Source organism: Chenopodium album, chromosome 19 (assembly GCF_948465745.1).
Source record: "Chenopodium album chromosome 19, dcCheAlbu1.1, whole genome shotgun sequence".
In the NCBI taxonomy this organism is placed as follows: domain Eukaryota; kingdom Viridiplantae; phylum Streptophyta; class Magnoliopsida; order Caryophyllales; family Amaranthaceae; genus Chenopodium; species Chenopodium album.
In genome coordinates this window covers 38139984-38166642 of record NC_137852.1, presented here as the reverse complement: position 1 = coordinate 38166642, position 26659 = coordinate 38139984, and the positions used below count along the sequence as shown (strand labels likewise).

Sequence of the window (26659 nt, the reverse complement as noted above, 5' to 3'; positions counted from 1 at the left end):
CCGTGAATTAACTAAGGCAAAACCATTGTTGTCATCTGCGATTTTTAGCTGAACCAAAGGGAAAAAAAAAAAAAAATTAACGTCCAACACTAATCCTACGTGGACGCGCTATTTGTGGAATTTGTTTTTAATCCAATGCACAAAGTGAATTTATTTATTTTTTGATAGTATTGTGGATAATCACCTTTTTCTATTTTTTTTTTTTTTTTGCCTTTTCTAACATTATTTTAGGCTAGATATGCTTAATAATTTTTTTTGTAAGGGCGTGGTTGTCACGCTTTTGAATAACTTTTAGGTAGTTTAGTGCTTAATAGAAAAATATGAGTGTTTGCTGACGTAGTGGTTGAAGTAGCGTTTGGTAGTGGAGGTAGTTTTTATCTAAAGTTAGAAAAGTTATCTTTTGAAGATTAGAAGTAATTGTTGAAAATTAATTTATAGTTATAAGCAAAGAACATTGATTTTTATATGTAACAGCTAATCAACCGATACTTTACCAAACACTCATACTTAAATAATCTATCCTCACGTCTAACAGCTTGTTGACAGTTAACAGCTACTACCACAACTAATAAATGTTGGAGTTGGTAATGCAACCGGAGATGTTTGTTCTCATTTGGTTGTAGACTCGTTTTGCAGCAATTGATACATGGTCGTGTGTTTAGTACTGCACGATCATGTGATAGCTCTTGCATATGAACTTGACTACACGACCATGTGCTCTCCCCTACACGACAGTGTTATAGCTCTTGCATATAAACCCGACTACATGGCCGTGTGTTCTTTCCTACACGACCGTGTAATTCTGCGGACAAGTTTTTACTACATAGTCGTGTACCCTCACCTACACGACCGTGTACGGCTGCAGCAAAGAGGAATTTTATATTTATTAGGTTACTTTTGGAGATCTTACAAATATACTACTACTACTACTTTTTGTTGGAAATAAGAAAGTAAAATAAAAGAAGAAAACGTTGATAAATGCTACTGCTTTTCTCATTCAAATAAAACAACTAATAGCAGCCTATTTATATAGGCATACAAAGGAAACTAAAAAGCATGCATAGCTAATTTACGTGGGATCAACTTCCTATTTACATGGGTAGTTGCTTATAGTGAGTGCCCTATGATTTTAGCCCACTATGACTCTACTAAACTTCTAATTTGACTTAGTAAAAATATTAGAAACTAAATAATAATAATTACTAACTTTGAAGCACTAACTTTAACACTCCCCTTTGCTTCAAAGTTTACAAAAACAGATTAGTTAAATGAAGCACTTCTCCTCATCCATGATGCACTTCTCATCACCTACACAAATGTTGTTGATGCACATTATCACCAACCATCAATGTTTACTTGTTGATGCACATCTCACCAACACACTCTTCAAATTTTGGAGTACTTCCCTCCATGGTGCACTTCTCACCCACAACTCTAAAATAGGTGACAGGCTAAAGTCGTATCACCTAATCAAAATTATTACCTAAGTCCTCTAACTAAAGTAGATAGGGAAGTAGGGTCGAATCCACAGGGAAACAAGTCTTTCTATTCCTAATTAATTAATATAATCTAAATTATCAAGGTAACCAATATTATTGTTGTAAAAAGGAATCAAACTACGGAGATCAAGTTTAGGGAGAAAATGTAAGGTAATAATCCGGGATAAAACATAACAATCAATAATTAACATTGCACAAATAACATGATTAACAAGCTCTCGCAATTTATTAATCAACATAAATCTAACAGGCTCTCGCAATTTACTAGATCTAAGTTCCTATTGAAAATAGCCTTTAATATCAAATTAACATCTGCTCGATTCATCAATTCAATATTGCTAAACATTTACAATCAAATCACATCTGCTCGATTCATAATCTAATTGTAAAGAATTAAAACAATTCAATAAGAAATTATCATGCAATATCAATAATCAATAATAACAAATTATCCCTTCATATTAATTATGGATCCCCATAAACCCTAGAATTAAACTACTCAGACATAATTAAATCTAAACTAAACAAAGCAATTAAAGGAGACATGATGAAAGAAAGAAAATAAAGAAAGAAAATAAATAATTGAGATTAAACCAAGTGTTGTAGAGAGAGAAACAAGAGAGAAAATAATATGAAGAGTATAATTAAAGGAGAGAGAGAGAAAAGTTAGAGAGAGAAAAGAGAAGAGAAAACTTAACTAAAACTAATCTAAAAACTAATTAAAGAAAAGCTAATAAAAATAAACTAAGACTAAAAACTACTTAACTCCTACCCTACGTACTACCTCCTTTAATAATAAGAAAGGAAAAAGGAGTTTTACTCCTAATAAACCTCTAACCCCTCATCAAAAGCTGCGTACTACATCCACACTAGTGTGCTTTTATAACAAAGTCCCATAATAATAAAAACTCTGACAAACGGCAGCAACAACACGAAACATGGTCACTTGTCCAAATTTGGGCCTCAGTCCGCTAGCAGCGTTTGGGCTTCACTTCTATGCCTGGACTTGTAACATTGGGCCTTTATATGAATTGACCAAAATTCCTTCCTCCTGATATATGAGTATTGGACTTGCAAAAAAGTTAAACAAACTGAGCCCTTAATTATCAAACCAAATATATTTAGCTCGACCTTGGGCTTTAAGTATATGGTCATAAAATACGATTAAACTCCAACATCTTTGTAGTGGCTCAATATGCTCGGAAATTGTCATAAATCTGCAAATTCCTACAAAATAATAATACCAACTCTACAAAAACACTAGAAAACGTATATTAGTAATAAAATAGCTCCGTAGAGCTCAAATAAGAACAAATATGACCATGGGATGGGGAATAAATATATATATATATATATATATATATATATATATATATATATATATATATATATATATATATATATATATATATATATATATATATATATATATATATATATATATATATATATATATATATATAATAGACTTATCAATAGGTTCTCTTCCACGGCCACTTGTGCCATGTTCTCTTGCTCTTCATTTTTGGACTTACAATTTCTTGCCATGTGCCCAAATTTTTGACAATTAAAACACTTAGGTATTCCCTTATGCCAACAATCTTTTTTCTCGTGACCAATTTTGTGACAAATGTTGCATTGGAGGGACTTGCCTTTCCCCTTTTGATAAGGAGACCTTGTTAAAAATGTTTTTTCATTCTTGTTTTCACCATCTTCATTTCTCATGGTCCTCCTTTGATCCACCGCATGGAGTGGATTGATCAATTCTACAAATGTCAATTTGGAAAGATCTTTAGTATCTTCAAGCGAAGAAATTTCGCCTTCATACTTTTCCGAAAGAGTGACAAGAAGTTTGTCGACCACTCTTTGGCTTGTAAATTCTCCACCAAGTAGCTTGATTTGGTTGACCACACACATCAACCGATTCCCACACTCCTTGACACCTTCTCCACCTTTCATTGCCATCATTTTAAACTCCCTTTTAAGTTTAAAATTTGCATGAGTTTGGTTTGATGGTTTCCTTCATACTCCTCCTTAATTTTTTGCCAAGCTTCTTTAGGAGTATCACAACCCATAATAGTTGTGAAGATTTCATCCGACACCACCGAATGTAGACACGAAAGTGCCTTTGCAATTTTTGCCATATCCTCATCATATTTTTTGGTTTGGGCTACGGTTGGATTTTGCGAAAGAGGAATTGGATACACATTACTCTCAATTGCCTCCCATAAACTCATGGCTTTCATATATCATTTCATTTTGATAGCCCATGTACTATAATTATCTCCTTTAAATGTGGGAATAGAAAGTGAAAAGTTGTTTGGGGTAGACATTAGAACTCTCACTATTTTTTTTAACCTCACAAGCCCTAAGGATCAAATGGCTCTGATACCAATTTGTTGGAGATAAGAAAGCAAAATAAAAGAAGAAAACGTTGATAAATGCTACTGTTTTTCTCATTCAAATAAAACAACTAATAGCAACCTATTATATAGGCATACAAAGGAAACTAAAAAGCATGCATAGCTAATTTACGTGGGATCAACTTCCTATTTACATGGGTAGTTGCTTATAGTGAGTGCCCCATGATTTTAGCCCACTATGACTCTACTAAACTTCCTAATTTGACTTAGTAAAAATATTAGAAACTAAATAATAATAATTACTAACTTTGAAGCACTAACTTTAACACTTTTCACATATGTTCTTTTTCAAGAAAAAAGAAAACCTAAACACATGAACACAAGCCTACCCTTTTGAGATCTGAACAATTCTTGAGCAATTCCAACCTTTGATTCGGGTACATGAATTGCAAAGGTTGTTGTGTAAAACTCGGGGGGCGTGCGTCACTGGGAAACCTGTACCGGTGGTGGTGTATTTCGCTTCTAAGTCAGTGGGTTCCAAACCACGGCACAACAATAGGAGAATAGGTCTTTGATACCAGTATGGCGATCGAAAGTTCTTAATTTGTCTATTGTCGTTCATGAAATCAACCAGTATTTTTCCAACAACAACTACATCCATAAACTATATTTTGCCGAACACGCTCCAAATCATAGCCCACATCTCCTATTGTTTTTCATACTAAATATTCATGTCATGTATCTAACCGTGCGTTAACGCGAGTAGACTATAGTAGATCAAAATCACAAAACATATTTAAGTTCTACAAAATCAACCGCGGACGCATTGTATATTCATAAAACTACTCCGGATAACGGAACATTAAAACCGATTCCTCTAATACTGGCTAGTACGAGAAAGCCCAAACTAAAATCAAACATTTGACTTCTGCCTAAAGCCTTGCAACTAAACCCTAAACCACTCATACGCCTGAAAATGGCTGAATCACTGTAATTTCAAAGTTCATCACTCTTATAACCCCCATTTCCATTGATTCCTCTAAGCTACTCTAAAAATGGCGAAGCTTTCTTTCTCAAAAATGCAATCTTTACGACCAACTAGGGTTTATCCTGGGTTTTATGGGATCTCGAGTAAATCCCCTTTGAATCTCATCAAACAATTTTGTTCTACTACTTCTGTTGATGACCCATTACCCGAATCTATCTCCTCTATTGATCCAATCCAAGAAACAAGCCACGAAATTGCAAAATCTGAAGGTGGTACTTTGGTTGAAGGTGGTACTTTGGTTGAAGATGGAACAGAGCAGAAACAGAGGACTCCAAGAGGTAAGAATCGAAACCCAGAAAAAACTGAGGATATTATTGCTAGAATGATGTCAAATAGAGCTTGGACAACTCGTTTACAGAATTCAATTCGTAATTTAGTGCCTCAATTTGATCAATCTCTTGTATTGAATGTGTTGGAAAGTTCCCGGAAGACGGAGCACGCGCTCCAGTTCTTCCGGTGGGTTGAACGGTCGGGTTTATTTAAACATGATAGGGAGACCCATATGAAAATTATTGAGAGATTAGGCCGATCATTGAAGCTCAATCATGCCCGGGAAATCCTAATGGATATGCCCAAAAAGGGTGTTCGATTTGATGAAGATATGTTTGTTGTGTTGATTGAGAGTTATGGTAAGAATGAGATTGTTCAGGAGTCTGTCAAGATATTTCAGCAGATGAAGGAGTTGGGTGTGGAGAGGACTGGGAAATCATATGATTCTTTGTTTAAGGTGATATTGCGGCGAGGGAGGTATATGATGGCGAAACGGTACTATAATAAGATGTTGGAGGAGGGGATTGCACCTACTAAGCATACATTTAACATCTTGTTGTGGGGTTTCTTTTTGTGTCAAAAGGCTGAGACTGCGAATAGGTTTTACGAGGATATGAGGAATAGAGGGATTATGCCTGATGTGGTTACGTATAATACAATGATTAATGGGTTTTATAGGTTGAAGAATATAGAAGAAGCGGAGAAGTTTTTCGTGGAGATGAAGGGAAAGAATATAGCACCTACTGTAATAAGCTATACTACTATGATTAAAGGTTATGTTGCCATGGGAAAGGTAGATGATGCACTTAGAATGTTTCAGGAGATGAAGGATTTTGGTATCAGGCCAAATTCTGTCACCTATTCGACGCTTTTGCCTGGGCTTTGTGATGCTAAGAAAACGTCTGAAGCTCAAATAATCTTGAGGGAGATGGTAGAGAGACATGCTGCTCCCAAGGATAATTCGATCTTTGTAAAGTTGTTGAACTGCCAGTGCGAGTCTGGTAACCTGGATGCTGCTGTGGATGTGCTTAAAGCAATGATTAGATTGAGCATTCCGACTGAGGCTGGACATTATGGGATCTTGATTGAAAGCTCATGTAAGGTTAAGGCCTATGATCAGGCAGTGAAATTACTAGACAAGCTTCTTGAGAAAGATATAGTACTGAGGCCACAAAGTACCTTGGATATGGAGCCAACTTCTTATAATGCAATTATTGAATATCTGTGCAACAATGGTGACACTAAAAGAGCAGAAACCCTTTTCAGACAGCTGATGAAAAAGGGTGTCCAGGATCCTAAAGCTTTCAATAATTTGATCCGTGGGCATTCTAAAGAGAAGAATCCTGAAGCTGCATTTGAATTGCTGAATATCATGATCAGGAGAGGGGTCCCATCAAAAGCAGATGCCTACAAGTTACTTATCCATAGTTTCTTGGAGAAAGGCGAACCAGCTGATGCCAAAACAGTTCTTGATAGTATGATTGAGAATGATCACTTGCCTGACTCAGCTGTGTTCAGAGCAGTCATGGAGGGTCTTTTCAATGATGAAAGGGTGCAAACAGCTAGCCGCGTTATGAAGATGATGTTGGAAAAGGGGGTGACGGATAACATGGACTTATCTGCAAAGATTTTAGAGGCTCTGTTCATGAGAGGTCATGTTGAGGAAGCTCTTGGAAGAATTGAGCTATTGATGCACAGTGGTTGTGCACCAGATATTGATAATCTTTTATCAGTTTTGAGTGATAAGGGAAAGACAATAGCTGCTCTGAAACTTCTAGATTATGCTTTGGAGAGAGATTTTACATTGGACTTTTCGAGTTATGACAAGGTGCTGGATGCCCTTATAGGAGCTGGTAAGACTCTAAACGCATACTCAATATTGTGCAAAATATCACTAAAGGGCGGTGTGACTGATAAGAGCAGCTACGAGAGTCTCATCAAAACCCTGAATGAGGAGGGAAACTCGAAGCAAGCTGATGTTTTATCAAGAATGCTGAATGGTGATATAGGTGATAGTACTAAGAAAGGAAAGAAGCAAAAGTTAGTAGCTTCTTAATTTTCCTGATTTTGAAACTTTCTTTTTTTTTCCGGCAATACTGAGGTAAAAATCGATTACCAACTCTATTTATGTTCTGCTAAAATTAGTTCTACAATATTTTTGGTAGAATTAAAGCTGGATTTTGATCTCCCTCTTCATTATCAGGGTGAAATAATACTTGGAGGAGACCTGTTGTGTATTTTATACTTGTCAGTTTTGTTGTTTTTGTAGACTATTATAGAAATTTGGAAATTGAATTTAGGCTCTAATTTTGCTGTTATTCTTGGCGCTTGATTGTTTGAAAAATGTTTTCCGCTTCTCATTGATTTATGACAGTATTTGTTTAAAAATTCTTTGCTCGAACATGACAATGTGTTGATATTCCATGAGTAGATTATAGTTACTAATAATTAAAGGTAGAGCTGATCAATAGTCCTTGGTGAATTTCATATTTAACTGATCACTGATGTTTTGCCAAGATCTCGTTTGGAGTACCTCACAGCAATATGTTTAGAGTTAAGTTGAGCTCGCTTCTGATACATATTCTTTCATGTTGTGCTTAGTGATTAGGAATGTTAGACTTAGGAGCTATAACATGATTAACAGGATTGTATTATAGCAGTGGAACATATTGAACAAAAAACAGGACATACATCTTTGAAAAATGGGGTTGCATTTGCTTGAACTAAGATCAAGATTATTATTCCGTAGTCATTATATGAAAAAGCCTTACAGAGAGATCTGATAAGTACATCTTGAAGCTAATTGTTTACGGTGCATGGTGTATTTCCCATATTCACCTTTTTGATGCATTGAACTTTCATGTATAAGTTTTTCTATAGAATATTTTGGGCCTTTGGCTCTGCTTGAAAAAAAACAGACAAATGTGTAATTTATGAATGCATTTTGATGCCAATCTTTATTAGAGCATTGAGTTTCATCTCTACACGTTGATAATGGTTTATTGGTTGTGTCTAATTTGAGTCAAATTACTTCTTACGACTTATATGTAGAACATTTGCTAGTACTCCAACTACTCCCCCTCGACCCCCACCCTTTGTATCAGTTCATCGTCTTAATCACAGCCTTTGTGCTCTTGTAAGGAGAGTGCCTTCCTGGCTCTCTCTTTGCATCGCAAGCCTACACAGCAACACGACTTCAGTGGCTTTTTTGTTCAATTTAACTCTTTCATCAAACTTTCCTTCTGAAGTGTTTGATTTCTTTATTGGCTTGTAGAGTTGTGAAGAAATGGTTAGTTTAACATTTTGTTTATTTGCTTAATAGTCTGAATTAACTTTTGTTGGTAATAAGTATGATTAAGTATGGTAATAAGTACTGAGATTTAGCCTTGGAACACTGGCTTTGATCAATATAAAATCAGAAAGGTTATGAGAAAATACACCTCTGTTGGCTTTTGCAGTAAAAAAATAACATGCAGTGTTTGATTATGTTATGTTCACCATAAACAACATAGGCCTGAAATTGGGAGCTAGGATCACTGAGCTTGTAAAATGCATCATTTGACAAACACATATCGGCCAAAGAGTAACACCTGTGAAGATCAAATGGTCTACATTAGAATACTTCATGCAAAAACTTCTAATTCTTATTCATTATGATCAAGCTTATTTCCCTGTGAAGCAACTCATATCGGCCAAAGAATAACACTGATAGCGTAATTGATTCTAGTACTTCAATACTAAAACACTTATGGTAAGACATAGAGATTGACCTTGGTCTTGGTCTCACAGCGTACATCCAGCTGTTGTACACGAAGACTAAACTTGCCTACGATCTGATCACCGATGAACCAAGGGACACAGTGGCACCCTGGGCCCAATATATCATCAAAATTTCCGAAGTTCTCTTTAATAGCAACAGTGGATTGGTCAACTTGAGCGCAGCAGACCAAATTCCCCACAGTTGTGGTGATCTATGTAATTAACCTTAAGGTTTAAACCGGATGAAAATTTACTCAATATACACTGTATTTCTAAATTATATACAGTACTATACAATTAAAAAGTTGCAAATTCATCACAAGTTAAGCTATGAAATATAAATAAATATCTATGCATTTTTTTTTATACTTGTTAATATTGGCTATGTATAACTTGAAAAATCACTTCAATAAAAATCAATAATTTTGAAGAAGAAATATAATAGTAAAATAGTAAAATATATTTCAGTTTGGTAAAGTTAATACTCCTAATGTCCCATAACAAAAAACAGAGGTATTTCAAGAGGGTTTGGAGTAATTTTTGACCGACCGAATAACTCCTAAATAAGTAATCTCATAATAAGTAACTCCGACCACACGGTGTAGTAGCCACAGTGATAACGAACCGGCCCTAAACGAAAATGATCAAACCTTAAAAGCACAACGAAATTCCGTAAACAAATTTTTCATAGCTATATCTATGTTGTTTCACTCCTGTAAAACGAAGTACAAAAACCGATGATTAAGAAAGAAAATATGCGCACTGCAACACACTGAAAGTGAAAGAGAGAATTTTTGATGAAATACTGTAGTTGTACCTACCAACCTGGTACAACACGACACACCATTTTCTCTCTCTAATCCAAATTTTCTGACACTTTCGACAAATACATACTAGAATCCTCCATTTCCTTTCTAGAGAAAGCCAAATTCAACTCCAACACAACACCCCAAAATAAAGGGAAAAATAAAAATAAAAATAAAAGAAGCGTATAATAACAGTGAAGTGAGCAAAGTATTGCACCCACCATTTTTTTCACTAACTTTGCTTTTTGCTAATTCACATTATTCTTCATCTTATTCTCTCCAGAATGTTCAACTTTTTTGCTATTTAATTTTGCTTGATTCTTCATTTTTTTTGGGAATTCAAAATTTAAAGAGAAGTTAGTTGATGATGGGTGACTCTAAGGAAACTATGGAAGCTCTTTTGAAGGAAGCTGTTGATTTGGTATAATCATTTTTCATGGTTTTTGCTGTTAATTTTTACTGTTCTTGCATGGTTTGGTTTCTGTGTTTTTCATGGTTTTTGCTGTAATTTTTACTGTTTTTGCATGGTTTGGTTTCTGGGTTTTTCATAATTTCTGCATTTTTGTAACTTAAATGGTTTTTGGTTTCTGGGTTTTTCATGATTTCTGCATTTTTGTAATTTCCATGGTTTTTGGTTTCTGGGTTTTCATGGATTAATTTTAAGTTTATGGGTTATTGTTATTAGTTGCTACGGTGTTTTGGGTTTCTCTACTTTTGTTATTCTGGGATTTTTTCATGGTGTTTTTAGGTTTATTTAAGGCCTACTCTGTTTTCATGATCAGTTTTTGAATTATTGCTATTTTCATCGTTTCAGTTTCTGGGTATGATAATGTGTTTCACGGTTATTTTTCGATTTTTGTTGTTGATTTCTCTGTTGCTAGCTTGCTGCAGTTTCTTCCTTAGTTTCATTTCTAGGATATAGTGATATTTTGGGGTTTAAGCATTATTTTAATTCTGGATTTTGTTTTTAATTTGTTTAAAAAAGTATTCAATATTCGAAAAACGAGTAGTCATAATCTCACTAATTTTAATGTATTCAATATTCGAAAAATTTACAAACGTGTATTTATTTAGTCTTGGAACTTAGGAGGAAAAAAAAAAAAAGATGATGACAATAATAGTTTAGGCGGGAGAATCTCATATGAAGTTTGACAAGTTAGATTTTTAATTTTTCCAAGTCTAGGAAATTTTTGTGATTGCTGTGAGAAAATATTACTGTATAGATTTTAGGCTAAATTACATGAACTTGTTTTATTATCAGATTGACCTCAACTTGATCATTAAAGATCACTACTGATATGAACAGTAAAAAGACACAGATTAAGTACTTAAACTTGGTCATTAAAGCCCATTTTGGTGACGTTTACTAGCTTTATGTATTCAGTTTATGGTGATATCTTTAGTTCATGTCCATTTAATTATGTGGACACGTACACAAGTTCATGTCCCTGGTTGTAGTAGAACCATAGTTCATGTCAATTAGTGTAATTTTGCCTAAATTTTAGATAACTGTGCGTGTTGAATTATGAGTCATAAGCCTCAACTTGTTGGATTCCCTGGACTGTATCCTGATGTGAATAATGTAATTGCAGGAGCATGTTTCTCTGGAAGAGGTCTTTGAGCAATTAAGGTGTAATCGAGATGGCCTTACGTCTGAAGCTGCTGAAGAACGACTTCACATTTTTGGACCCAACAAGCTTGAAGAGAAGGAGGTTAATTTGTCTTACCATTCCTTCCTAGTATTTCTTGTTGCTAAGAGTTGGACCTTTGTGATTGTCCTTAAATTAACATATTTCACCCCTGGAACTTCAATAATGCAGGAGAGTAAGTTTCTGAAGTTCCTCGGATTCATGTGGAATCCTCTTTCTTGGGTGATGGAAGCTGCCGCGATAATGGCTATAGCTCTTGCTAATGGAGGAGTAAGCCCTCTAGTATATTCATTTAGTAGCTTTTAATTACTCCCTTGGTCCCTTTTAAAAATATCTTCCACACATATGTGGTTCATTTCTGAGGAATCGTATATAAAACTATAATAATTGTCCTTTACTATTCAAGTTTTTTACTTGTCCACCATGTCAATGAGCTCAAAATTTAGGCCAATGGTATCACTAAGTTAATACTTTACTTAATATAGGATAAGTTAAATCAAACTGTATACATATTTAAAAAATGTAGCCTATTATTTTTAAGATGGCCTAAAACAAAAATGTTGCTATTACTTAGGGCAGAGAGAGTATTAGAAAATGCTCTCTTTCCTCCATCAAATGTCTTGTCAGTTTTAAGAGTGTGCAACTGTTCGTGAATATTGGAAGATGTTCTCATCTTGTATTGGGTTTGTAGTAACGCAGAATGAATGGGTGGTGCTTGTTGTGTAAGCCAATACTGGATTTGATCACATTATTGGATTATTAGACCATAGAAAGGCCTTCTAATCCTATGCAATCTTCTCCTCTACTTAATTTCATACTATATAGAAAAAATAGTAGGCACTAGTGGGTAAATGCCTCTGTATGTGTTTTGAATTACATACCGTATATTAATTCATGAAAGGTGTTGTCAAAAAAGATTCTAGACAAGCTGGTCATCCTTAATTTTTTGACATGTTGGAACTTGGGGCAATAAGCTATCTTGATTTTGCAGGGAAAGCCTCCTGATTGGCAGGACTTTGTTGGAATTGTGACTCTTTTGTTTATCAACTCAACAATTAGCTATATAGAAGAGACTAATGCAGGTAACGCTGCAGCTGCTCTTATGGCACGCCTGGCTCCTAAAGCTAAGGTATGTTTTAATGTACTATATTACTAGTGGTATGTTATTACCCTGTGATGGCCTTTTAACATGTGAAGTTGTACACTTGTAGGTGCTTCGTGATGGAAAGTGGAGTGAGCAGGATGCAGCTATACTCGTTCCTGGTGATATTATCTCTATTAAGCTTGGTGATATCATCCCTGCTGATGCTCGTCTCCTGGAAGGTGATCCTTTAAAGATTGATCAGGTGTTTGAGATGTAACCTTTATGCCATGTTTGTTTAGGAATTTCTTTCTCTTAAGATCTCTCATGACCATTCTTTTGTCTGAGGTGCAGTCTTCACTCACTGGTGAGTCACTGCCGGTGACCAAACAGACTGGTGATGGTGTCTATTCAGGCTCTACATGCAAACAGGGTGAGATAGAAGCTGTGGTCATTGCAACGGGTGTGCATACATTCTTTGGCAAGGCTGCTCACCTTGTAGACTCCACAAACCAAGTTGGCCACTTCCAAGCGGTGAGTGACGAGATTGTACATGACTACATGATATACATTATGTTTTACTTTTTTTTTCGTTGATTTGTTGTATGCCTTTCTACAAATTGAGGGTTGAAGCCCCCCTAGATAATGTAATAGGATGGGGTATCTTAGTTGTATTTGCATTTCTAATATTATTGGATTTTGTTGTAGGTCTTGACTGCTATAGGAAATTTCTGTATTTGTTCTATTGCTGTGGGAATGCTGGTGGAAATCATAGTTATGTACCCAATTCAACACCGTCAATATCGTGTTGGAATTGATAACTTATTGGTGCTTCTCATTGGTGGAATTCCTATTGCTATGCCAACAGTTTTATCTGTTACCATGGCTATAGGTTCCCATCGTTTAGCTGAGCAGGTTGGTAACAAGTAGCAGTAACATTTTAGTTTGATGGTTATGGTTGTAAATTAATTTTGTATAAATTCTAGACTCTGAGGAATATTTCTGTATCCTTTAGGGTGCAATAACGAAGAGAATGACAGCTATAGAGGAAATGGCAGGCATGGATGTACTTTGCAGTGACAAAACTGGAACTCTGACATTAAATAAGTTGTCTGTTGACAAGAACCTTGTTGAGGTTTGGTTTCCTTTTTAATTGCTTTTTTTTAGTTTCTTTCCCTCAATAAAAAAAATATTAGCACCATTTAAACTTGAAAATTTTCTGCAGGTTTTCGTCAAAGGAATTGATGCAGATACAATGGTATTGATGGCTGCTCGAGCCTCTCGAATGGAAAACCAAGATGCAATTGATGCTGCTATAGTTGGGACATTAGCTGATCCAAAGGAGGTAATCTAAGTAATATTAGGAAACATGGTTTTTCACCTTATTTGGTCCTGCTCTCATTATACTTTTTCCCCAATGAAAAGGCTCGCCTAGGCATTCAAGAAGTTCACTTCCTTCCTTTTAATCCAACTGATAAGCGTACAGCTCTGACGTACATTGACAGTGATGGGAAAATGCATAGGGTTAGCAAAGGTGCACCAGAACAGGTATTATCAAAATTTACCCTTTTTCTCAATTTTCGATTAGTTTGATGCATTTATATTCACAATTTGGCTTATTGCTAGATCTTAAATCTTGCTTGTAATAAATCGGAGATAGAGCGCAGAGTTCATGCAGTGATTGATAAGTACGCAGAGCGAGGATTAAGATCGCTTGCTGTGGCATACCAGGTATGTCTTCTTTTATGTATTTCCTTTATGTCTTCTTTCTCTTTCCTCTTTTTTTTTTGTCCTGAATTCTTTCTAATTGGAACATGTATTGAGGTGTATGTCTGAGATGTTTATGCAGGAGGTTCCTGATGGTAAAAAGGACAGCTCTGGAGGTCCATGGCAGTTTATTGGCCTCCTTCCTCTTTTTGACCCACCACGACATGATAGTGCAGAAACAATAGGGAGGGCACTAGACCTTGGGGTTAATGTAAAAATGATTACAGGTGCATACCTTCCTTTCACAATCCTTTAGACATATCACACTTGCTATTTATCACAGATGTGAGCAAATTAGTTAACTTTAGCGGTCGCCTTCTTGTTACTTCATAAAATCACAATAAGAGGTCACAATTTACCTAGCGTGGCTTTTGGTACTATATTCAACTCTCTTGATAGTAAATGTGGAGAACTACTTCATATACAAGTATTACTTAAAAAGAGATGTGTCCTGTGTAATCTGAAGTTGTAGACTTGTAGTTAGGTCTGTAATGATTATATGTGATATGTTAGAGTAGTGTCAATTAAATTTTTTCTCTTATTAATGAGTACACCTGGTATGTCTTAGCAAGAAGAAGTTCTCTCATGGATGAGAAATTTTCTTATTATGCTGGGATCTAGACTATATTACCATATATTGATCTTTCCATATGATCATGCTAGGTGACCAATTGGCAATTGCTAAGGAAACAGGGCGTCGACTGGGAATGGGTACCAATATGTATCCTTCTGCAGCACTGCTAGGACAGGAGAAGGATGAGTCTCTTGTAGCTTTACCTGTTGATGAGCTGATTGAGAAAGCAGATGGTTTTGCTGGTGTTTTTCCTGGTATGTTCATCTTTGCTGCACCCTCATGCAGGATTGAGTTTCCATCCAGACTAGACACAGTAATGTATATGAAATGTACTTCTACAAGTACTTGGAGCTAGATCTTTTATCGGTACTTTTTTTTTTTTTTTTATTAAAATGGTTTCCTGAGTGAATTGATATCAGAAGTGATTAAAACTTGTGCTTATTAATGTTCTCATGTATGATAGCAGCCTGTAACCTAAATGAAGACTTGAATTTTTGTACTTGGGCTGATTGTTTTAGGCAAGAAATAAAGTGCTTAAAGCCTTGAACATCATTATAGAAGATAAACAAGATGAAGTCATTGTACTATGTAGGATAATTTATTACCTACACAGATCTTGCTCTGCTTCTGTATTGCTGTTACCACATTTATTTTTTCTCCTTATAGATGATACACTGATGACTGGTACCTATCTCTTCCTGCAGAGCATAAATATGAGATTGTCAAACGCTTGCAAGCAAGAAAACATATATGTGGAATGACAGGTGATGGAGTAAATGATGCTCCCGCTCTTAAAAAAGCTGACATAGGCATAGCTGTTGCAGATGCAACTGATGCAGCTCGCAGTGCTTCTGACATTGTCTTGACAGAACCTGGGCTTAGTGTCATCATAAGTGCAGTCTTAACAAGTAGGGCAATTTTCCAGAGGATGAAGAACTACACGGTAAGCCTCCTTTTGGAAAATGTAATATGAAGTAGTAACAAATCGATATTGTATTTGTCAACCAATACATTGGATCCTAGCAACATGCAGCTGGGCTCCAAACTTAAGAGTGAATTCTTTTTTGTACTTGCTTGCATATAAAAATTGTGGTTCCTCATTTATTCCGTAAGGTACGGTAAGATTGCCGAATTGGCTGTCAAACCTCTAGGATCCATAAATGTGTGACCTTTGTCATTTTATGATGTCAACATTAACTAAGTGCATGCCATTCTTTATTGCAGATCTATGCAGTTTCTATTACCATCCGTATAGTGGTAAGCTTTTTATCTTTTAGCTTTGGATATACTTTTTTTCCCCTTAATTTTTCCTTTTACTTTTCTTTGATGCTAGTACTAAATCAGCTTTTTATGGTCTGCATGTTCTCTATTTTCCTTATGTAATCTCTTTGGATCCTTTCCCAGTTAGGGTTCATGCTACTGGCTCTCATATGGAAGTTTGACTTCCCACCCTTCATGGTGCTGATCATTGCCATCCTCAATGATGGTTAGTAGTTCTCCCTTGACATGCGTTGGTAATAGTACGCTGTTAATTGCTGATCTTCATGATTTTCATGTTTAGCATTAGCTGTCTGACATCCCTGTATAATACTGAGCATGATAATTAGTACAAGTATGATGTTGAATCTTTGGATATCTGTTAAAAGCAAATGTTGTTTGACGGTTGCTTATAGTACTTTCATGGTTTATTGCCCGAAGGTTTGAAAAACTCAGTATTTAGTTGTTCATTATTATGCTGCTAATTTTCCAACTCAGGTACTTTCATCTTTTTCCTTTTTTTTTTTTAAATTTTTTTTTTAATATATATATATATATATATATATATATATATATATATATATATATATATATATATATATATATATATATATATATATATATATATATATATATTCGTATACTTAGCCACTCTTGCACACTATTGTTCTTCGTCTATTTCAGAGTTTTCTGGTGACAGATAATTAACCAAATATTGAACTTTCAACATAATGTCATTTCAAAGACAATCAGTTTCAGTTGTTGATTGAGTACTTTGCAATGCTGGAGAGTGATTTTTTAGATCAGCTGAACAGTGCCTAGCTGAAAGTTAATAGGCCGGAGTGTAAAAACAGCTTTATTTTATTTTTTTTCTCCCCTTTCTTGAGCCTCAATGCTAAAGAGATTATCTTATTATATTAAAATATATGCTACCGTTAGCATAGTTGAAGGAAATTATATGGTTCTTGCCTTTTGGAATCTTCAGGTACAATCATGACGATATCAAAAGATCGGGTGAAACCTTCCCCCCAGCCAGATAGTTGGAAGTTGTCAGAAATATTTACCACTGGAATAGTTCTTGGGAGCTACTTAGCAATGATGACTGTCATATTCTTCTGGGCTGCATATAAAACCGACTTTTTCCCTGTAAGCCTATCAAATCATATAAATCTATCTTCACTTTCATTCCTTCTGAATCTTCTAAAAATTTTCTATGCTGTACATTCTTTTCAAATTTGATTCAGCTTTTGAGACATACAAATTTTTTTTGCTCTCTGTGCCTTGTCCTATGTACATGCAAGAGAGATTCAAAGGTTGTTCCACTTGTAAACCATTGGTGCTTTCTTGGTTTGTTCAATTAACAATTTTTTGGTCAAGAGTTACGAAATCCCTAAGCTTCTTTTATTATTTTTTTGAGGAAATATCCCTAGTCTTCTTGCAAGGTATATGTTGTGTAGAACTGTAGTTTATTCCAATATATGTTCATTATGATTTTTTTCAAGCATCACCTTCCCAAAAAGCCTACTCTCTCCTCTTATATTAATCTTTTTATCACTCCTGATGAGAACTTCAGTTATGAATGAATAAAGGGATATAATGCGATTGCTGGAAATAAACACTCGGTTACTGATACCAAATCGTCTAATTTCTTTACATTTGCACGACTTTGTTATATAATCTTAGTAATTTTATCTTTGTTGGGGGAGCATTCTTGTGTTTCTAAAGCTCAAATCAGCATTCTTGCTCTCTTTATCTCAAACTTGGAGCATATCTCTCTCAATAAAGATCCTTTTATCTCACAAAGTCCCCACATCTCTTATTTTTCCATTTACATGACTTACACTTTAAATTTAGAACTCCCCCTCCTCCTCTCCCTTCTTAGATATTTTTGAAGCTAACACGATTATTTTGTCCGTTTGCTTATGCAGCGCACATTTGGAGTGTCAACACTTGAAAAAGCAGCTCATGATGATTACAGAAAGCTTGCCTCAGCCATATACCTACAAGTCAGCATCATTAGTCAGGCCCTAATATTTGTCACTCGGTCTAGAAGCTGGTCTTTTGTTGAGCGCCCTGGCCTGCTGCTAGTTTCTGCTTTTATTATTGCTCAGCTGGTAATTGAGCCACTTTATTTTTTTAGTAACAAGCTTGGAGTCTCGTTTCTCTCCTTTTCTTGTTTATTCATTCATTCATTTATTTTATTTTCTGGTGCACAGATCGCAACTCTTATTGCTGTGTATGCCAATTGGGGTTTTGCTGCAATAGAGGGAATTGGATGGGGTTGGGCTGGTGTAATATGGCTTTACAACCTTGTCTTCTACTTTCCCCTTGATATTATTAAATTCGCTACCCGGTATGCTCTCAGCGGGAAGGCATGGGATCTTCTACTTGAGCAAAGAGTAAGACTGCAGCCCATCTCAAAGTTGCTACAAAATAGAATGAAAAAGTAAAGGGGTGATTAAAAACCTTAATCTGGATTTTGCAGATTGCCTTCACAAGACAAAAGGACTTTGGTAAAGAAGCAAGGGAACTCAAATGGGCTCATGCTCAAAGGACACTCCATGGGCTCCATCCACCTGAAACCAAGATGTTTACTGACAGAAGCCGTGTTTCAGAGCTTAACCAAATGGCTGAAGAGGCAAAGAGACGAGCTGAAATTGCAAGGTACATCTTTATTCTTTTCTCAGAGATCTCCCAAGATGTCTGGGGTTGGCTACACTACTTTGTGATTGCTTCATTGCTCTACAATTGTTTAAGGGGCCGTATCTGAATATAAAGAGACCGGGGGGGGGGGGGGGGGGTGTTGTTGAAGAAAAGGAGAAAATTCTGCTTTTTTTTTTTTTTTACTTATGCTTCTTAAATTTGAGCTACTACAGAAATCCTATCACCACCCAGTTAGAACTGCTGTGTGAATATATGTGCAGTTGTGCATGCCTTTCTTGTCTGTCTGAAGTTCTAAGCTAGTATCTGTCCTTCATTCATGTATACCAATCATCGTAAACTAGATAGCCTAAAAAATCTGTAGGCCATTCATTTCTAATCAAAGTGAGTTTAAATTTTGAATTTCTCAATATAAAGAGATTGATGGTGATGTATGTTGAAGGATAACTAGTTAGAGGTGTACGGGTCCGGGTATGATATTTTCAGACCCAGACCCTACCCACGGACCCTTAAGACCCAGACCCGTACAAAGACCCGCATAATATATTAACTTAGACCCAAAATCAAATCAATTGTGGCATATTTTTAGGGTCGAAGCTAGAACCATTCTTAAGTCACTTAGGTCCAAACAAGCCTCAATATTATCACCTCAAATCCTTTCTAGCATGAGAAATTATATTCTTGTGATCAAAGTATCACTCTTTCTCTGAACCCTTCTGTTCTCCCACAAATAGTTGCTATGCCTTGGTACAAAATCGTGAATGGTTTTCCCCTCATTTATGTCAGGCTTCGGGAGCTGCATACTCTGAAAGGACATGTGGAGTCAGTGATTAAGCTAAAGGGCCTTGATATTGATACAATTCAGCAGGCATACACAGTATAAGTAGGTGGATGATTCAGTCGCCCTTTGTACATAATCTGATGTGGCTTTATGGTATTGACAAGAAGCATAATACAAGTGCGTAACAATCAAAGCCAAATTGCAAAGCCTTTGTGGACGGATCAATTGGCATCTGTTGGTGGCAATGGACCAGTGGACAGTGGTTATATTACTATTTTCTGCCTCATTCTAGTAATTACTATGTATAACAAATGCTTGTTTACTACTAATGTAAATAGTTTATGTGCCATAAAATCAGCTGAAGTGGTGATATTTTGTGATGTATATTAGTCTGAATAATTTGAAAAGGATTTTGTGAATGGCTTTCAGGAATCATATCATTATTATCACACTTAGCTTTCTTTTTCTTATTTCTTAGGTGTTCTAGCTTCTAGTATTTTTTGGAACCATGCCCTGGGCTGTCGCTAATCGCTATTAATGTGAATTTTGTTTGAGGGGGGTTACAAATGCTAATATGCAATACAATTGGAACGACACCCTTTGTCTATCTGCCTCTCAATTTGGAAGTCCTTTACAGAAGAAATGTAGAATAGCCATCGTATGTTAGCAGTCCCAAAATCAAATGAACAATACTGATTACATGTACCAAATTTAAGTTAAATAGAATTTTTTCCTCCTGAGAAAGTAAATAAGCAAGACACAAAAACAAAAGCATGCAATCATCAACCCAAAACAACCGTGTCTTGCTGGCTTCATGAATACAAGCATATAATCCAATACAACACACAAAGAAAAGATGCAATACCTAGAATTGAATCAACCAGCTGAATGGCGCAAGAACGTTATAAATGAACAATCATATGGACAGAATTTCAAGAGAAAGAGCACAATCAATAACATTTCAAACGTATGGACAACAGTTGCATAATCAATAACAAGCTGATGTATCAAAGGATGTAAACATATTGACAAAATGCGCATAACAGTAAGAACATCATCATACTGAAGAAAACAACTTTAGCAATCTCCCAAGTACATATGCCTCAGGGGCAGCACCTAATGCCAGTTACTAGAACATTGATCACGAGGCCACACACTTTGCAATCTTATGCTCAAGTTCATCCTTTTTGGCACCAACCACCTTGTCCACCACCTTTCCCTTTTTAAGAAAGATGAATGTTGGCATTGCTTGCACCTCGAATTCCTTGGCCACATCCTATAGAGGAAAATTTTGGTTTCAGTACCATTTTAAACAATTTCAATATAAAACATATAAATAAATCATTATACGAAGTACATTGATGGTTGCCAATCTTTAGTCCAAATAAATCTTCACAATTAGAATGGCCATGAATCCCTCCAGGATACAGTTCCAAATTTAGCAATATGTAAAAGGTCTACAATTGTGCTAAATCAAGACTAGTACACTCTGCCATTACCAAGCCAAGAGTTGATGGTGATACCGCTGAATTTATAAGATATTGCTTCATTTCTTTTTTGTATTAAGGTGAAAATTTCTTTCCTTAGTTCTTAATATCTGTTTAGTTCATTTCTCAAAACAGTATATTAATTTATTTTTCCCCAAGTTCTCTTTCACAGGTGATAATATAAAATAAACTCCTTGTCCAAAATTAGAAAGTTTATGAATTAACAGGTTATAAAATTAGATTTTCAAATATGCACTACTTTGACCAAGTGAAAATGAATAGAAATAGACCAACTGTATAAAATAAAAAAAAAAATAAAAAAAATAAAAAAATGATATAAAGATAATGTAAAACAATGCTACATCCAAATTTTGAGGGGTTGAGATGATTTTACAACTAATTCTGAATGCAAGGGGTACTTAGTGCTTGGTGATAAACCAGATTTCAGAACAGGTACTCAAAAGAATATAAGTTGCCATCACCCCAATAGAGAATGAATACCATGAATATACAATGCAAAAAAGAATAGAATTCAGGTCTGACCAAATATCTTAATCAGGTAACGAAGTCCAATATGAAGGGGATAGGAAAAGGGTGAGAGTGAAATAGGGAAGAAAGTTCAAGAAAGATCCAAAATAAATTTAAAAGATTTATGTAAAAGGGCATTATTTAGAAAAGCATGATTGTCGATTAACGTTTCAAAAAAAAAAATGGCTACTTTTCTACCAAGTGAGAAAGATATACAAGCTGAGCACATAAAACCTATATGCTACAAAGAATTCCAAGGAATATAAGTACAAGGAAAGGGATACTGACTAATAAATTTCGACAGAAATCACATACAGATTTTATAACAGGTAGTAAACAGGGTCAAATTTTTATTTATTTATTCCTATTTTCAAGCAGCAAATGCCAGTTGTTCTTTGTCTGAGGGCTAGGAAAAAGGCAGCTGCAACATGTATTTACAATATCGCTAGTTTTGGTGCTAAATGTTCGAACAACCTATAATGGATTTTTAATCATGAATTTAAATTATAGAACCATAACCGGTCATTATGGACTCTTTTAAATGGGTATATAAATAAATGTGATTGGTAAACTGTGTATACAAGCACCAGCGCACCACAACACATAGAAATTCACGTTTTCTAATGCCTAGACCGTTCCTTGCACTTGCCTGGCTGTTAAATTAGCCTACATTTTTTATACATGAAAGAACAATGGCTCCTTTGGTACCTCAAGATTGTAGAAATAACAAAAATACGGAGTATAGAAAAGAACAGCATTCTTTCTATATCAAAAGCAGCAAAATTATAGAGAAAGATATGCCTGAAGTCAATTCAGATCAGCCTGCAATGGCTGCAAGCAACAAAATTCTAACAAAAAATTTCCACATATCCTGTGAATACAAACCCCTGGGAAACCGATATAATTTAAAAGACATGATGACTTTTTGTGTTGGTGCATTCTTAGTTCAAATAATTAATTATACACTTCAGTTAATGTACTAGACAGTCGAGTTTCCAGTATGCTTACTCTCCCAGAATTACAGCCAATGAACCTATGTTGGCTTCACAATTAAAGCATCCCTTACACCCACGTTATTGCAGAAAGGACTTGTGGTACAAATGCCTATATTAGGTGCATTCCAAAATTGAAGTACTTGGTTGATTCAGCACTTCATTTAATGTATTATATGGTCGCTTCTAATATGGTCTTGGCCGTGACATAAATTTCATTACTTAAGGTTTCTATCTTTTGTAAATGGGATGCATGCCTACTCTCCCAATTTTACAGTCGTTGAACCTTAGTCCGTGTAGTTAAGGCCTCCCATATACTCACATTCATGCTACAAAGAAGGTTCCAAGCAATACAAATTCAATAACTTGCTTCAGATTAAACCTTGGGGAAAGACCAGAATCAAATAAACTATATACTAACTTTTGCAAGGGACAATAGGCCAACCATATATCTTTGTAATTATTCGTGGACAAGTTTTTTCATGACCTTGAAGTTCAATCTCAATATATTTCAGCCACCATATGTTACTCTAAGGTTACCAATAAACTATCATAATAGCAAAACCTTCTCAAACTTTCAAAAACAACTTCTCCAATATGGAGACCTCTTTAAACTCAACACTCAACAGTTTAGTGCCAATATTTCAGTAAACCCCTAGATTCAAAGGCTTTTTGACGAGAAAAACTATCCTCAAGTCTCACCCAATCTCAGCTTCATAATAGACAACAAATTTCCCTTTAAAATTATAAATCACGCAGTAGTTTCTTTTTAGAACTTATTAGGCAAACCTGGGTAGCCCTAGATATCACTTGAATTGACTTGCAATGCAAACTTTAAACTATTTAACCAAATCCTTTCTTTATGCTCCAACATATCTCAATCAGTGCCATCCTATATCCTTTAATGGTGGTTCTATAGAAATGACATGTATAGGAATATGCTCTACTAAGTATTAGTTTGTGTTTTTCAAAAAAAAAAAAAAAAAAAAAAAAGAGAAAAGGTACTTCCTCCGTTTTCTTTTAGATCAACACACCCTTTAGCGCGGTAATTAAGAAAAGTGGGGTTTACATGATATAATAAACTTTAAAATAGGATGAGTGGTTGTTAGAAATGTAATTTAGTGGGTCATGTGCTTTAAATAAGGAAAATAGTATAGTTTTTCCTTAAAGTAACTTTTTTTTTATAGTGTGTTGCAAGTATTGTGACATTTCCTTTTTGGGAAAGTGTTGCAAGTAAAAGAAAACGGAGGAAGTATTAGTTTGTGTTTGTGGAGTCATAATAGTAGTGGGTTAGTTTAATGGGTTAATGTTAGCATAATCAATGATCATGGGATCATTGTTCCTTACTTATAGCTTAGTTATTTTGCACTATATATATATATATATGTTGCTATTTACTACTTTTTTCAATGGATTGAATACAACTTTTATTATTCTTTCACTTCTCTCATCTCTATTTATTATTTCAACACAATAATTCTTTGAACCTTTTTAATTCCAATCTTCTAGTCAATTCAATTACAGAGGTAAACACAGCAAGGGATTATTACTTACTGGAAATACAGTATATAACTTTAGTTCCTACTCTCTAATAGGGCATATATATAGACTATCAACTCTGCTTTAAAATGACAGATGAATACATCAATACCCATTCACGTTTAATTTTGGTATACTTCAATCTACATAAACATCAATACCCATTAAAATTTATCCAAGGTATATTCTAATCATTATATCTGATGCCGTGAGCTATATATAATATAGTTCATGTAAAAATTTCTATTAATATCCCTATCCATATCCATAAGCAGACCATAATACAATTCAGCCAGTCAAAAGATATCATCTTTTCGGTGCTGATCATAAGTTCATTACTGACCGCATTCCATTGGATATATTTAATTAGACCCCATCAAATAGAAAACTACTTAAACACATAAGCATACATGAAAAAGGAAAACAGCCACCCTAACACCAGTTTCAATACTTTACAGCATGATCAAAAACAAAAATGTGCATGATGCACAAATAGTCAAACTAAGCAGACACTGACACCTTGACACCTTGAGAATTACAAACAACATTATTATACACGCGGAGCTGCGCCTTGGAGGCCAGACCTCCACCAGCCCCCTCTATCTTCACCTCTGATTTAATCCATTACAACTCACTTGTTTCATTACCATAACACTGAACGAGGCTCACAATTCTCTTATTTTGTTACCATAACACCGAACCAGACTCACAAATTCACAACTCTCTTGTCCCATTACCATAACACCGAACCAGGCTCACAAATTCACAGTTCTCTTGTTCCATTACCAAGTCACCATAACACCGAACTAGGCTCACAAATTCACTATTATCTTGTTTCATTACCAATTTACCATAACACCGAACTAGGCTCACAAATTCACAAATCTCTTGTTCCGTAACCAATTTACCATAACACCGAAATAGGCTCACAAATTCACTATTCTCTTGTTTCATTACCATAACACCGAACCAGCTCGCAATTCTCTCGTTTCATTACCTCTAACACCAAACGACTACAGACTACTAAACGCTGATACAATACAACACTATTCTAAATTTCTAAACATAACACAAAAATTTCTCATCAGTCAGCAATTAACTCTTAATCACAACACTAATACACTTGACAATCAAATAAAAATCACACAAAATCATAATTAATAAAGCAAATTGGAGAAAATTACCGGCAATTCATCAACATCAATTTTAGCAAATTCAACATCAGGATACTTATTAGCAATAGCCTTCACCGCCGGCTCAATAAACTTGCAAGGCCCACACCAAGACGCCGCAAAATCCACCACCAACTGAATTTCCATTTTCCAAATCACCGATCAAAAATTTTCCATCATCAAAAATTAAAAACAAAATCAAAATCAAACAGAGTTAGAAATTATCGAACCAATTTATCGGAATCTTTAAGGGAATTGTAGTGGAGCTGCCATCGATTGGTAGAGTGGAAAGATACAACTCGAGATTCCGACGAATCCTCCGGCGTAGACTCCGACGCAACCGCCTCACCGGCGCCGAATATCGATGAGAGTATACCGCCCATTCTGATTTAGTAGCTTTGAGCGTGTGTTTCGCGTCACTTTCACTCTTTCTCTGATTCTCTCTCTTGTATAGTATGGAAAGGTTAGTTGATGCTCTGAAAGATGTAGAGGGTGGTTTATAAACAGTTTTAGCATTTGCTTTTTAGTATTTGGAATTTGGAATTTGGAATTTATTCAAAGTCGTACCATCTATGTTATTTTAATCGATTCTTTATTTCTTTTATACAAGTATCACTTTATTTAAGTGTAAGATTACTTTTTTAATCTAAACACCAGAGTATTCAATGATATCCTCGTTTACGAAGTATATAATCACCTACTTTGAGTTATATTCCTTGCTTTCAAGAAAGTACAAGTTTCTCAATGTATATCATACTCCTTTTGTCCTTATTTGTTTACCCCATATTCTAATACGAGAGATCCCTTAAAAATTGTCCATTTTTCTAATATAATAACATGCTTTCACCATTAAACCCACTTGCATACACTCATAAAAGTGAAAAAGACAAATACATCCTCGTCCCTTGTCCTACTTGCAATCTTTGGCTCAATCCTTAATAAAGCATATTTTGTCTATAAGCAAACAAATAGTGACAAATAGAGTAATACAAAGTGTTTCCTTCGTTCCTTTTTACTTGACATGTTTCTTTTATCACGCTTGCTAATGAAAAAGTTTAGCGATTAATAACTTTAATTCTCCATAAGTAAAAATTATAAAAGTTGTATATTACGATAGTACTTATTGAGACGAATTCAAAAAGACCTCACATGATAGAGAAGGTTTTGTGTGAGACCGTTTAACGTGAGTCTGGATTATAATGCACACACCCATCCCCTCCCATTTCATAGTCGTCTCCGCTGATCTCCGGCGTCTCGACCGCCACCTTCACCCCCATCGTTTCATGCCCTTTTTGTCATCAAGAAAACCCAGCAACCCGAATTCAAACCCGAACAACCCATCAATGAAAGACCCAAATTCCTACCTCTAAGGCTCAGTTCTTTGAGGGAAATAACCAACGATATTCTCAGTGTTGTTGCGTCGCTT

General features: G+C 35.3%; 2 protein-coding genes and 1 pseudogene across 2 annotated transcripts; 2 read left to right on the top strand and 1 right to left on the bottom strand.

Moving 5' to 3' along the window:
* The first annotated feature begins 4775 nt into the window (after positions 1-4775).
* LOC145595433 (large ribosomal subunit protein mL102 (rPPR5) pseudogene) lies at positions 4776-7471 on the top strand (annotated as a pseudogene).
* Positions 7472-11350: 3879 nt separating this feature from the next.
* On the top strand, positions 11351-19924 carry LOC145595432 (ATPase 4, plasma membrane-type). The gene is made up of 20 exons (XM_081651843.1): positions 11351-11457; positions 11566-11664; positions 12386-12523; positions 12606-12740; positions 12830-13009; positions 13184-13390; positions 13491-13610; positions 13701-13820; positions 13901-14023; positions 14102-14206; positions 14325-14469; positions 14906-15070; positions 15521-15759; positions 16041-16073; positions 16221-16302; positions 17059-17219; positions 18002-18187; positions 18290-18472; positions 18559-18737; positions 19521-19924. The coding sequence occupies exons 2-20, from the start codon at positions 11596-11598 to the stop codon at positions 19615-19617; spliced, it is 2667 nt and encodes an 888-aa protein (XP_081507969.1). The 5' UTR covers positions 11351-11457; positions 11566-11595; the 3' UTR covers positions 19618-19924.
* A 480-nt stretch (positions 19925-20404) lies between these two features.
* Positions 20405-25736, bottom strand: LOC145595431 (thioredoxin H2-like). Its single transcript, XM_081651842.1, has 3 exons — positions 25464-25736; positions 25246-25368; positions 20405-20791 (listed from the first exon to the last, which is right to left on the bottom strand). Exons 1-3 carry the CDS (start codon positions 25614-25616, stop codon positions 20657-20659), a joined length of 411 nt encoding a protein of 136 aa, XP_081507968.1. The 5' UTR covers positions 25617-25736; the 3' UTR covers positions 20405-20656.
* Between the last annotated feature and the right edge of the window lie 923 nt (positions 25737-26659).

Coding starts and splice junctions, on each gene's coding strand:
- LOC145595432 (XM_081651843.1), top strand. CDS start 11,596: ATGTGGAATCCTCTTTCTTGGGTGATGGAAGCTGCCGCGATAATGGCT. Junction 14,024..14,101: donor GCAAAGGTGCACCAGAACAG/GTATTATCAAAA, acceptor GCTTATTGCTAG/ATCTTAAATCTTGCTTGTAA. Junction 15,071..15,520: donor TTTTGCTGGTGTTTTTCCTG/GTATGTTCATCT, acceptor CTCTTCCTGCAG/AGCATAAATATGAGATTGTC.
- LOC145595431 (XM_081651842.1), bottom strand. CDS start 25,616: ATGGGCGGTATACTCTCATCGATATTCGGCGCCGGTGAGGCGGTTGCG. Junction 25,369..25,463: donor TTAAAGATTCCGATAAATTG/GTTCGATAATTT, acceptor ATGGAAATTCAG/TTGGTGGTGGATTTTGCGGC. Junction 20,792..25,245: donor TTGATGTTGATGAATTGCCG/GTAATTTTCTCC, acceptor TTTCCTCTATAG/GATGTGGCCAAGGAATTCGA.